This window comes from Chlorocebus sabaeus, chromosome 21, assembly GCF_047675955.1.
Source record: "Chlorocebus sabaeus isolate Y175 chromosome 21, mChlSab1.0.hap1, whole genome shotgun sequence".
Lineage (NCBI taxonomy): Eukaryota > Metazoa > Chordata > Mammalia > Primates > Cercopithecidae > Chlorocebus > Chlorocebus sabaeus.
In genome coordinates, this window is record NC_132924.1 from 102,628,614 (window position 1) to 102,640,886 (window position 12,273).

Sequence of the window (12,273 nt, forward strand, 5' to 3'; positions counted from 1 at the left end):
AAGGAATATTCATGATCTTATTTAAAAAGAAAAATGTATACGAGAAAGTTGGAAAAGAAAGAAACTTCATCTAGCTAAAGATGGTGGAAAGAGAATATTAAAATAAGTCTAAGAAAAAAATAGAACAAATAAACGTGAAAGAAATGAATGAGGGAACAAGAAAAGTAGACTTGTTAAATTCAATAATTGGTTCTGTAAAAAGTCTAATGAAACAGAAAAACTGCTACATGCTAATGAGGAAAAGGGAGAAGAAAAATATGTACCTTTAGAAACAAGATATCTATAGTTGCAGACAAGAAGAGATCGAAAATTGTAAGAAAAGGCTATTAATTCTGTTCTTGCAAGTTAAAAACTCAGCCAAGTGGATTAACTTAGTAAGAAAATAAAATAACTGAAACACATCCAGACCTCAGTAGAATAAGCATTAACTGAAAACCTCAATAGAGTAATAAACATATACAAAATTGGAAAAGTGTTAAAGAACTACATCCCCTCCAAGAGACCCTAGGCCCCAATTATTTTGGTTGACTTCTGTTAAACATTTAAGGTACAAATAATTCCCTAATCTTATACCCTAGTCTTATTATAGTCATTTATCATTAATCAAATTTTGATTTTCATTTCCCTAATGATTAATGATATATAATCATAGTCTTTAGGGTGATGAACAACCGTGGGAGTTGCATGCAATGTGGAAGATATGTGGAAAGTAGTATAGTGAAAGCCACGTTGCTCATGTATTTACTTAGTCAACATATAACGATTTAACGCTATTGGATACAAGGTATGAGATAAAGATTCCATCTGAGTCCTTTGGGGTTTCAGGGTTCAAAACTGGGAATCCCAAAGGACTAAGGGGACATGAGAGCCCTGAACGGAGGCAGGAGAAGAAAGGAGGCAGACACTGGGGCTGAAGAGAAAATAGGATGAAATCAGCGTAACTTCAGGGGCCACAGCCTGCGGCCTGGCTGGAAGCCAGATGTGCTTCACAGTCACAGGTCTGAGGCCAGTTCTTTGTTACATACCTCAGATGACAATATGTTTTTAGTCTCATAGGAGCTTGTAGAAAATTAAAAAAAAAAAAAAATTATGAGACCTTCCCAAAGACTCTTCCTTTATCCAGTCAAGCTGCAGGAATACAAAAAAATTACGGTATCTTGTCTGGGACTATTTTTGCAACCCAACCCAGAGACCTTATAGCAAACATTTCGAAAATTAGCCAAGTGTGGTGGTGCACACCTGTGATCCCAGCTACTTGGGAGGCTGAGGTGGGAGGATCACTGGAGCTCAGGAATTTGAGGCTGCAGTGAACAAACCTGTGTGACAGATCAAGACCCTGTTTCAAAAAATAAAACAAAATAAAACTCTAATGGCTCCTGCAAATACCGTAAACACCCTCCATCTCTGGCAATCATAAAATGTTTGTTAATGTGTTACCTGTATTTGTATATTTAAAATATTTTATAATATTTCAGCCTGGGCAACCTGTAAGAGCCTGTCTCATTCGTGTGTGTGTGTGTGTGTGTGTAAAATAAGCAAAAGACCTGGTCCCTGTGCTCAGCAATGTCATGAACTGGTTGTGTATAGTGTATATCAGAAATAACAGTATAAATGACACATATTTATTTGTGTCAGTAGGAATTTAAAGGAAGAAGAGAATTATGGCAAGAATAATTGGGAAGTTTTTTCAGAGCAAGTGGGAATTGAACTGATCCTAGAGAAATGGAAAATATTTGAGTAAGAAGCAGATTTATGTGGTGGCTCATGTCTGTAATCCCAGCACTTTGGGAGGCCTAGGTGGGCGGATCACTTGAGGTCAGGAGTTCGAGACCAGCCTGGCCAACACATTGAAACCCTGTCTCTACTAAAAATATAAAAAATAGCTGGGCATGGTGGCGGGCACCTGTAATCCCGGCTACTCAGGAGGCTGAGGCAGGAGAATTGCTTGAACCCAGGAGATGGAGGTGGCAGTGAGCCGAGATCACGCCACTGCACTCCAGCCTGGGTAACAGAGCGGGACTCCATCTTTAAAAAAAAAAAAAAGGTCTCTAGAAGTTTCAAAGAAAAGAACTTGCTAGATGCCAAGGTGAGTGACGAGGTTGGGCAGCTAAAGAAGGAAGAAAGTGAACAAAATTGCTCAGTATAGGACTCCATGGAGGTTGTATGCTGGGAGCTCAAGAGGTGTCATTCACATAGTCTCCAGGGTTAGGCAGGCACAACTGTATCTGGTGGCTCTGGCTGAGGAGTATTGAAAAAACAAATAATTGGAAAGATTGAAATGCTGGCCAGAGAAACTTGGATTTTGTTTATAAGAAGTGGGGAACTATAGCAGTTTCTTGAGAAAAAAGAAGATAAATGATAGTGATGTGGCTAAACATACCAGCTTTGGAGCTAGATAAAAATTTGTTTGATTTTTCGCTATACTTCTTACTAGTTAATATGATTTGGGGAAAGTTACTTAAGTTTATTAAGGCTCAGTTTTCTTATTTGCAAAATGAGTATAATAATATTTTCCTTGTAGAATTATGGTAAGGATTATTTGAGACAACGCATGTAGTGCTTGGCACAAAGTAAGTGCTCAGTAAACGGTGTTTGATGATAATAAGTGTTTCCAAAATTTCAAACGGCAGTGGTATACAAGATTGGGGGAAGAGAGTGGTAACTGATTTTGATTTTAAGTGGATGTTTACCTTAGTTGTGAAACCAATTGACATATTGGTATGGAGTGACAAAGGCATAAGCTGTGGTTTTTGGAATAGAAGGCATAAGTTGGAACACAAACCTGAATTTTATCTCATCTGTGACACCATTGATTATAAGATGTGCTGTTATTTGTGTACTATGAAGAAAGAAAAAACATTGATGCATGTTAACACAATGCTATCACTTAGAATTTTTATTTTCTACTCATTGAAAGAGCTCTTTCTTAGACATAGCTTTTAATCATATATCATTTTTGTGTATATATAAAAAGGAAAATATTGAATTACTTCTTGTTTCAGTCATCATTATCTGTATTTTTTCATGTAATATTGTCCTCTGTGGCATCATGAAAACGGGCAATGCTGTATTTCTTTTAAAAGTGCTCTTTCATTGTCTCTGATTCCCGCCCCCCAAGCAGCAACAGGTTTGATCCAAGTGCTTTTTTTTTTTTTTTTTTCTTTCTGATACAGAGTCTCGCCCTGTCACCCAGACTGGAGTGCGGTGGTACAGTCTCAGCTCACTGCAGCCTCTCCCTCCTGGGTTCAAGCAATTCTCCTACCTCAGCCTCCCAAGTAGCTGGGATTACAGGCAACCACCACCACACCCAGCTAATTTTTGTATTTTTAGTATAGACAGGGTTTCACCATGTTGGTCAGGCTGGTCTCGAACTCCTGACCTCAGGTGATCTGCCCGCCTCAGCCTCCCAAAGTGTTGGGATTACAGGCGTGAGCCACCGCGCCTGGTGGTGCTTCTTGATCTTACCAGAAATTATCATTGGGAAGGTTATAGACCATGGTCAAGACTCACATTCTCTTCTCAAATGGTGCTAAATGATTTGTTGAGTAAGAAGGTCAGGGATAGCAAACATGTTCACATGGCTGCAGGCAGTGACAGCTATGCCCTGTTGTTGCCTTGTCCATAGCAATTTTAAGATGTATCCCAATTTCAGAAGACTGATAAATATGAAAGAAAAATGTAACTCAACTCAGAATTGATAGATCAGATAGAATTAAAACACGAGGTCAGTAATTCTGAGAAAGTTACTTAACTTTAGTAAGCAAGTTTAGATAGAAATGCTTTGGTTATACCTGAAGTTGTTTTGTTGCAAATTACTTAGGGATGCTCTACCAGCACTAAAAAACAAACAAGCAAACAAACAAAATCAAGATATTTTAAAAGAATTATATAGCACTGATAAACTGACTCATAAAAATGGCTGAAATTGTTTGAAACTGGCTAATAAAGAAGTAATAACCTAATGATTTTCCATTTTTGAATCAGGTGTTTCTAAAAGCCAGATGAAGTTTGTTTTTATTTTAAAATTATTAGTTATTTATTTTTGAGACAAGGTCTGGCTCTGTCACCCAGGCTGGAGTGGCACGATCTCGGCTCACTGCAACCTCCACCTCCTGGGCTCAAGCCATCCTCCTACCTCAGCCTCCTGAGTAGCTGGGACCACAGACATGCACTACCATGCCCGGCTAATTTTTGTATTTTTAGTGGAGATGGGGTCTCACCATGTTGCCTAGGCTGGTCTCAGATTCCTGGGCTCAAGGAATCTGCCTGCCTCAACCTCCCAGTGTGCTGGGATTACAGGTGTGAGCCACTGCACACAGCCTGTTTTTCTAAAATGATCATTCTTCCTGTTGGCTTATACCTAATATAAGGATTTAACCTTATAAACTTTGAAGTTCTAAGACCTTCAAAGGTAGGTGTATTAGTCCTTTACTAATACATCTACCTAAGAAGGTAGGTGTATTAGTCCGTTTTCACACTGCTATAAAGAACTAAATGTGACTGGGTAATTTATAAATAAAAGAGGTTTAATTGACTTATAGTTCCACATGGCTAGGGAGGCTTCAGGAAACTTAATCATGGCAGAAGGGGAAGCAAGGCACGTCTTACATGGTGGCAGGAGAGAGAGAGACAGAGAGACAGGTGCAGGGAGGGAATGCCAGGGCAACTGCCAAACATTTTTAGACCATCAGCTCTTGTGAGAACTCACTATCATGAGAACAACATGGGAGAAACTGCCCCCATGATCCAGTCACCTCCCACCAGGTCTCTCCCTCAACATGTAGGGATAACAATCAAGGTGAAATTTGGGTGGAGACACAGAGCCAAACCATATCACTAGGCTTGTAAGATTCATTTTTGTGTGTGTGAAAGTAGGCAGCATAAATACTGTCTAGAATACAGAAACATAGCAGAAAATATAAGCCTGTAAAGTTGCTGTGGCAACATCAGCTGCTTATGTTGCAATAAATATAATGGCAATACTTTTTGTTTTTTTTTTTTGAGACGGAGTCTCGCTCTGTCGCCCAGGCTGGGGTGCAGTGGCCAGATCTCAGCTCACTGCAAGCTCCGCCTCCCGGGTTCACGCCATTCTCCTGCCTCAGCCTCCCGAGTAGGTAGCTGGGACTACAGGCGCCCGCCATGTCGCCCAGCTAGTTTTTTTTTTGCACTTTTTTTTTTAGTAGAGACGGGGTTTCACCGTGTTAGCCAGGATGGTCTCGATCTCCTGACCTCGTGATCCGCCCGTCTCGGCCTCCCAAAGTGCTGGGATTACAGGCTTGAGCCACCGCGCCCGGCCGGCAATACTTTTTGAAACTTTATTTTTTATTAGAGACCAGGATACAACTGCATCTCTGGAAAGATAATGAGTCTACCAGTTTGTGCTATTTTTCTCTCATCCCCTTAGTTATTGACCTACTTGGAGGATTCTTCAGCTGCGGAAGTTGCACTATGTAGCCAGTAATAATATTTATTTTTCCAGATGCTTGGGGTAGAGTATGGGAATTTTTCTTTTTTAATCCACATAACGAGATATTTATAAGGAAGTGTGTAGAGTCCAGCCCACTCAGCAGACAACCCAGGATTCAAACATTGTTGGAACTTCTAGACAAACCTCATTTTCTCTTCCATTTTTTTCCCTAAAATAGTGCCATTATATTGATAGAGCCCATTATATTGGTGGTTGGAGGACCCAGCATCTGTCCACCCTTTCTGTTCATGATAGAAAAATGTATGCATGTCCAGTGTATTACTGTTAAGTTGAGACATTTCACTGGCAGTGGTGGGAATGCAGACAACAAACAACAACATCTGGTTCCGACCTGGGCTAGAGCTAAATACATCCTGGGTTGGAGGTTCACTTCTGTCACCAGGCCCTACCAGAAGCAAGGGAGATTTGACCTAGGGGGCTCCCTCTGGCCCGGGCCTTACCAATAGTGGCACTCAGCTACAACATACACCTATCGGTTTTTTTTTTTCCTCTAATTCTTTTCAGTCCAGTCTCTTGTATGCTTGAATCTCCTGTCTGGTAGTCTGACTTTGCAGGAATGTAGCAGCAATTTTGAACGAATTGGTTACTTTGAGTTTTAGAAATGTAAGTCCTTAAAGATCTTGAAAATGATTTTGGTGATGAGCTGCCACAGCTAGTTGTTCATCCAATGGCCTGGGAAATGCAGAACCATGAATACCATGACTGTTAGACCTGGAACAGGCGATGGCACCCTCATTGAGAAAATGTGATTTTAACTGAGAAGCAGTATTTCTGGAAAATTTTTCCACTGGCTCTCTTCTATTGTTGTTACCTGTAATTTCATCATCTTTTCATTTAATTCTGTTCAGTATGATGTCTTTGGGACCAGTGGGTATTTTTATTTGCTTGTAGAAGTGTTTGTTCTTAGGGCTATGCTATGACTCAGGAAGGCCAGCCCCACCCACTCTCTTGTTACTTGGCACCAATCCTCCCTGGTTGTTGGGCATCTTGTTTACTTCTGCCCTTAATTCCCTGCAGGTGCGTAAGTACAAGAGCATGATCCTGGAAGACCTGGAGTCTGCTCTGGCAGAACACGCCCCTGCGCCACAGGAGGTTAATTCAGAACTGCCGCCTCTCACCATCGACGGAATTCCAGTCTCTGTGGACAAAATGACCCAGGTAAGGGGTGGGAGGTGAGGAAGAGACTCAGAGGCAAGTGGCACAGGTGTGGGCGGGTCTCTGATCACTTTTCTGCATTTTGTCCTCAGTGATCTGACCAGGGAGTGAGATGCAGACTGGAGTCTGGTAGTGAAATGGTAGCAGCCTTGGAAAAGACATTGTAGTGCCAGAAGAGTGCTCCCAACCAAGGGCATGGCTGTGGTGTCCTCTTTCTTCTGGCGGTTTTTTTTCCCTTTCACTTGGTCCTTTGGGTTGGATTTAAAAAAAAAAAAAAAACTTTTAGCTTGGGGTTGGTCTGAACAAAAGAACATGAGGAGTTTGATGAATCACAATCAAGGTGGCCAAGTAAACTTTTAGCCCTCGGGCTGCTCTGCTCCTCTTTCAATGTAAATCCTGAATACCTCCATAATTATTACTAAGTACAGCTCCCTTCCACAGGGAATAAGAATGTAAAACTCACAATGACAGTCTTCTGAGTCGTTGATTTGATCTTCCTTTTTAAAATTTTTGTTTAATTTTTTTTAATTTTGTGATTTCTAAAGATGGGGGTCTCACTGTGTTGCCCAGGCTGATCTCAATCTCCTAGGCTCAAGCGATCCTCCTGCCTCAGCCTCCCAAAGTACTGGGATTATAGGCGTGAGCTGCTGTGCCAGCCTGATTTCCTTTAAGAAGGGAAGTCAAAATGTACTTAGCCTGATAAATCAGCATACCTCAGTAATTTTTATGAGATTATCCCTTTTATATATTTTTAGTTTAGCTTGATCAAAATCAAACACCTTTTTAACATATTTTCCCATCCTATTTCTTTTTTTTGAGCCGGAGTCTCGATCCGTAGCCCAGGCTGGAGTGCAGTGATGCGATCTTGGCTTACACTGCACTTGGCTCACTGCAACCTCCGCCTCCCAGGTTCAAGAGGTTCTCATGCCTCCGAGTAGCTGTGATTACAGGTGTGCGCTATCACACCTGGCTAATTTTTTTTTTTTTTTAGTAGAGATGGGATTTTGCCATGTTGGCCAGGATGGTCACAAACTCCTGACCTCATGTGATCCCCCTCCTGGCCTCCCAAAGTGCTGGGATTACAGGCGTGAGCCACCACCACGCCCAGCCTACCCTGTTTCTTTATTAATTTACTTCTCTCTTGCTAAATCCACTTGTCAGGTTTTTTTCCTTATCTTATTCAGTCTTCAGCACCTTTTGACACAGTTGATTACTCCTTAAAGCATCTTCTCTCTGTCTCTTGACCGCACCCTCTTCTGAAGATCCTCATTCATCACTAGGTGCTCCCCTCATCCCTTCTGGGGCCCCTCTTCCTCTTCTCACCTGATCATCGATATGCTGTTTTCACCCAGCTTACGTTCACTGTTAGATGTCTGGTCCTCACATGCCCCAAACAGAACCTTTGGTGGTTCCTACTCTGCACCGCCACATCTGTTCCTCTCCAAGTGTTCCCCATATCAGTTAATGGAACTGCTGTCCATCTGGTTGCTCAAGTCCCAGCATGGAAGTAATCCTGATTTCCCTGTTTTGCCCTCTCCTTCCACAGTCCCCTGCCATCCTCCACATCTAATTCAGCAGCAGGTCATGTCAGTTCACCTCTGAAATGTACTCTGACTCTGGCCATTCTTCTCACTTCCCATCAGCACCCAAGTCCAAGCCTTTAGCATCTCTTGTATAGCCTATCCACTGTGGTCTGCTGCAGTCCATTCTCCACGTAGCCATCCTAGTAGTTTTTTAAAAAGCTTACATCATGCAGGGCGTTGTAGCTCACGCCTGTAATCAAGAGGAGGATCCCTTGAGTCCAGGAGTTCGAGATCAGCCTGGGCAGCAGGCTGGAATTTTTTTTTTTTTTTTTTGGTCTCTACAAAAAATATGAAAATTAGCCAGGGCATGGTGGTGTGTGCCTGTAGTCTCAAATACTTGGAAGGCTGAGGTGGGAGGATCGTTTGGGCCCGGGAGGTTGAGGCTGCAGTGACCCAAGATTGTGCCACTGCATTCTAGCCTGGGTGACAGAGTGAGATCCTGCCTCAAATAAATCAGTGAATGAGTGAATAAATTTATTTATTTATTTAATTCAGGCTGTATCACTTCCTTGTTTAAGCCCTTTAATGGTTTTCCACTATTCCTAGAATCAAATTCAGACTGTGCTGTGGCCTTGAAGGCCGTATGTAATCTGGCCTCTTCCTGCCTCATCTTCTTCCCCTCAGTCACTGGGCTCCAGCCACTCTAACCCTCTTTTCCTCAAACACCCTGCATCCGTTCTTTTGCTTTCGCTATTCCCTTTGCCTGAATATTGTTCTGCCAGATGATTGCATGATGGACTTTATCTTATTCAAAGTCTAGCTCAAATATCACCTCCTGAGACAAGCCTTTCTTGATTATCCCACCTAAATGAAGCTTTCTTCTCCCCACCAAGCCACTAATACATCCTCTGTGTTCTTGTCTGTGTAACACTTGTTACTACCTGAAATAATCTCATTTGTTAACTTGTATACTTATTTGTGGTCTCCCCAGCTAGAATTTGAGGAATTTAGTTTCTGTCGTTTACTTCTGTTCAGTATAGCTGCTCAGCCTCTGAAATAACATGTCATCTAAATAATAGTATCTGTTCAGTAAATGACTTCAGGGTTAGAGCAAAAATGAGTTAAGTGTAATGGTGGGGAACAGGATTGCAAGTCCCCTGGGCAGGTGTTGACCCAGTGCAGACACTGATGCTGCTGCTCGGGGTGGCACTTTTATTTTTTATTCCATCTGAACCAGCAACTTGGTCTGAAGTAATACTACATTTTATAAATATAAACGTAAATAGTGATCTTTTGATTGTTGGATTCATAGCCCTTTCTGTGGACACTGGAAAGATCTCTAAATAATGGTTCAGAAAGGAAAGCATTATCTAAACCAGGCTTGCCCAACCCACATCCCGCAAGACGCATGCGACCCAGGATGGCTTTGAATGTGGCCCAACACAAATTCGTAAACTTTCTTAAAACATTATGAGATTTTTTGGCAATTTTTTTTTTCTTTAGCTCATCAGCTATTATTAATGTTAGTGTATTTTACGTGTGGCCCCAGATAATTCTTCCTTTAATGTGGCCGAGGGAAACTGAAAGATTTGGCACCCCTGATCTAAACTTTTCTTTACTGTCTTTTAACAGTTTCTATTATTCTGTTTCTAGAGGCATTCTGACTGGTTCAAGTAAAGAAAACATAAAGTGAATTATTTTTATCTGGTTGATGTAAAGAATTGACTCTGTCTCAGATGTAAAGTACATCTAAAACTGCCTAAGCCTTTGGTTTCGAATCCTGTGTTAGGTTAACTCCTCTCCTGTGATGGGTATTTGTTATTCTTTGTCACATTTGGTGTGCTAGGGTAAAACAGTCTGAGGTTTTGATTATATTAAATCATCGTGGATACTGGTTTTCATGAAAATTGGCTAGTGGCCACAGAAGTCAGCAAACAGTTTAGTTATTATCATTTTGGAGGTAAGACATTTGAAAGTGTTGTTTTCCATTTTTATCAAAACCACACTCGGTAGAGCTTGGTGTGCTGGTGAATGAGGAGCTGGATCTCAGTTGTCAAACGCATAGATGCGTTGCTGGAGGTGCACATTTTCTCTATCATATGCTCCCTCCTTCCCCTTCTTACCAAAGATGATGACTAAAAAGTCAAACATAACAAATAAAATAAAACAAACAAATGAGGAGGAAGAGGGAGGGAGCAGGATGATGAAAAACCCAGCTCCCAACTGAATGGGAATTTCCAAGTATTTGGATCCTGGCATTTTCTCCCCTCAACGTTTTATTGTTGTTTGTTTTCCTCAAATGCTTTTTTCTTAATCTGAGCTAAATAGCTAGCTCTCTCTCTTTCTCTCTCTCTCTCTGTCTCTTTTTTTTTTTTCCTGAGACGGAGTCTCGCTCTATTGCCCAGGCTGAAGTGCAATGGTGTGATCTCAGCTCACTACAACCTCTGCCTCCCGGGTTGAAGCAATTATCCCACCTCAGCCTCCTGAGTAGCTGGGACTACAGGCATGTACCACCATGCCTGCCTAATTTTTTTGTATTTTTAGTAGAGTTGGGGTTTCACTATGTTGGCCAGACTGCTCTCCAACTCCTGACCTCAAGTGATCTGCCCGTCTTGGCCTCCCAAAGTGCTGGGATTACAGGCATAAGCCACTGTGCCTGGCCAATAGCTCTCTTTTATAATTGATCCTAAAGACTTTTACTATTAATGGGAGTAAAAGGAGGGTTTTATTTCCACCCAAACCTAGATAGGCAAGGGTATGGGACTACAAGCAGTCTAATGCACTGTTAGTGGGAATGCAGGTTGGTACACTTTCTCTAGAGGGCAGGTTGGCATTGGCAATGCATATCAAAGTCTAAAAGGTGTATATCATGCCCTCCAATTAAACACAGATGTACATTGTTTATTACAGCATGTCTACAATAGGAAAATTGGGAACAATGTGATTGGTTAAATTACGATAGTGTTTAGAATTTATATAGGAAGACGAGCAGCATAGCCTGAAAGAGATGATACGGTGAACTGTTAGACACTAAAAATGATGATTGGCTCTTTATTGCAGTAGAATAATATTTGTGGTATGTTAAATTTAAAAAAAACTGTAAAGTAGCATTTTTTATATACTGTAATTTGAGGAGTTTTAGGGCTTTACTTTTCTGTTTCTTTTGGGAGATTTAAAAAAAATTCTGGGAACACAGAATTGAGCTGATTTATCTCATTTTCTGTAACATTAACATAAAATGTGCCCACCTCTGTGTGTATAGAACTTTGGAGGGATGCACATATTAACACTGGGCACAGTGGCTCACGTCTGTAATCGCAGCACTTTGGGAGGCTGAGGCGGGTGGATCACCTGAGGTCAGGAGAGCAGCCTGGCCAACATGGTGAAACCCTGTCTCTACTAAAAATACAAAAATCAGCCGGGTGTGTTGGCGCGCCCCTGTAATCCAGCTACTCGGGAGGCTGAGGCAGGAGAATTGCTTGAACCTGGGAGGTGGAGGTTACAGTGAGCCCAGATCATGCTACTGCACTCCAGCCTGGTTGACAGAGCAAGACTCCGTCTCAAAAAAAAACTGATTGTAAAGTAGCATTTCTTATATACCGTAATTTGAGGGGTTTAGGGCTTTATTTTTCTGTTTCTTTTGGGAGATTTTTTTTTTTTAAATTCCGGGAACACAGAATTGAGCTGATTTATCTCATTTTCTAAAACAGTAACATAAAATGTGCCCGCATCTGTGTGTATAGAACTTGGAGGGATGTACATTAAAATATTAACACTAATTATCTACATGGTGGCATTATAGGTGATTTTCATTTTATCTAAATAAGCATGAATTGCTTTTATAATAGAAATACAAAAAACTATCTTCCTATTTTATATTAAACTTGAATTTTTTTAAGTGCAAAGCTAGGCCAAGCGCAGTGGCTCACACCTGTAATCCCAGCACTTTGGGAGGCTAAGGTGGGTAGATCACCTGAGGTCAGGAGTTCGAGGCCAACCTGACCAACATGGAGAAACCCCGTCTCTACTAAAAAAATTAATAAATACAAAATTAGCCAGGCTTAGTGGTGCATGCCTGTAATCGCAGTTACTCGGGAAGCTGAGGCA

At 41.4% G+C, this 12,273-nt stretch overlaps 1 protein-coding gene across 7 annotated transcripts in view; it reads left to right on the plus strand.

Annotated features, from left to right (window-relative positions):
- The window catches only part of NRF1 (nuclear respiratory factor 1), a 149,435-nt gene that overhangs the window by 73,937 nt on the left and 63,225 nt on the right, over positions 1-12,273 (plus strand). For all 7 annotated transcript variants that reach the window (XM_007982890.3, XM_007982896.3, XM_038004395.2 and 4 more), the window contains exon 5: positions 6,506-6,646. In XM_007982890.3, the coding sequence (XP_007981081.1) occupies positions 6,506-6,646 (141 nt within the window). The remainder of the gene's footprint in view (positions 1-6,505; positions 6,647-12,273) is intronic.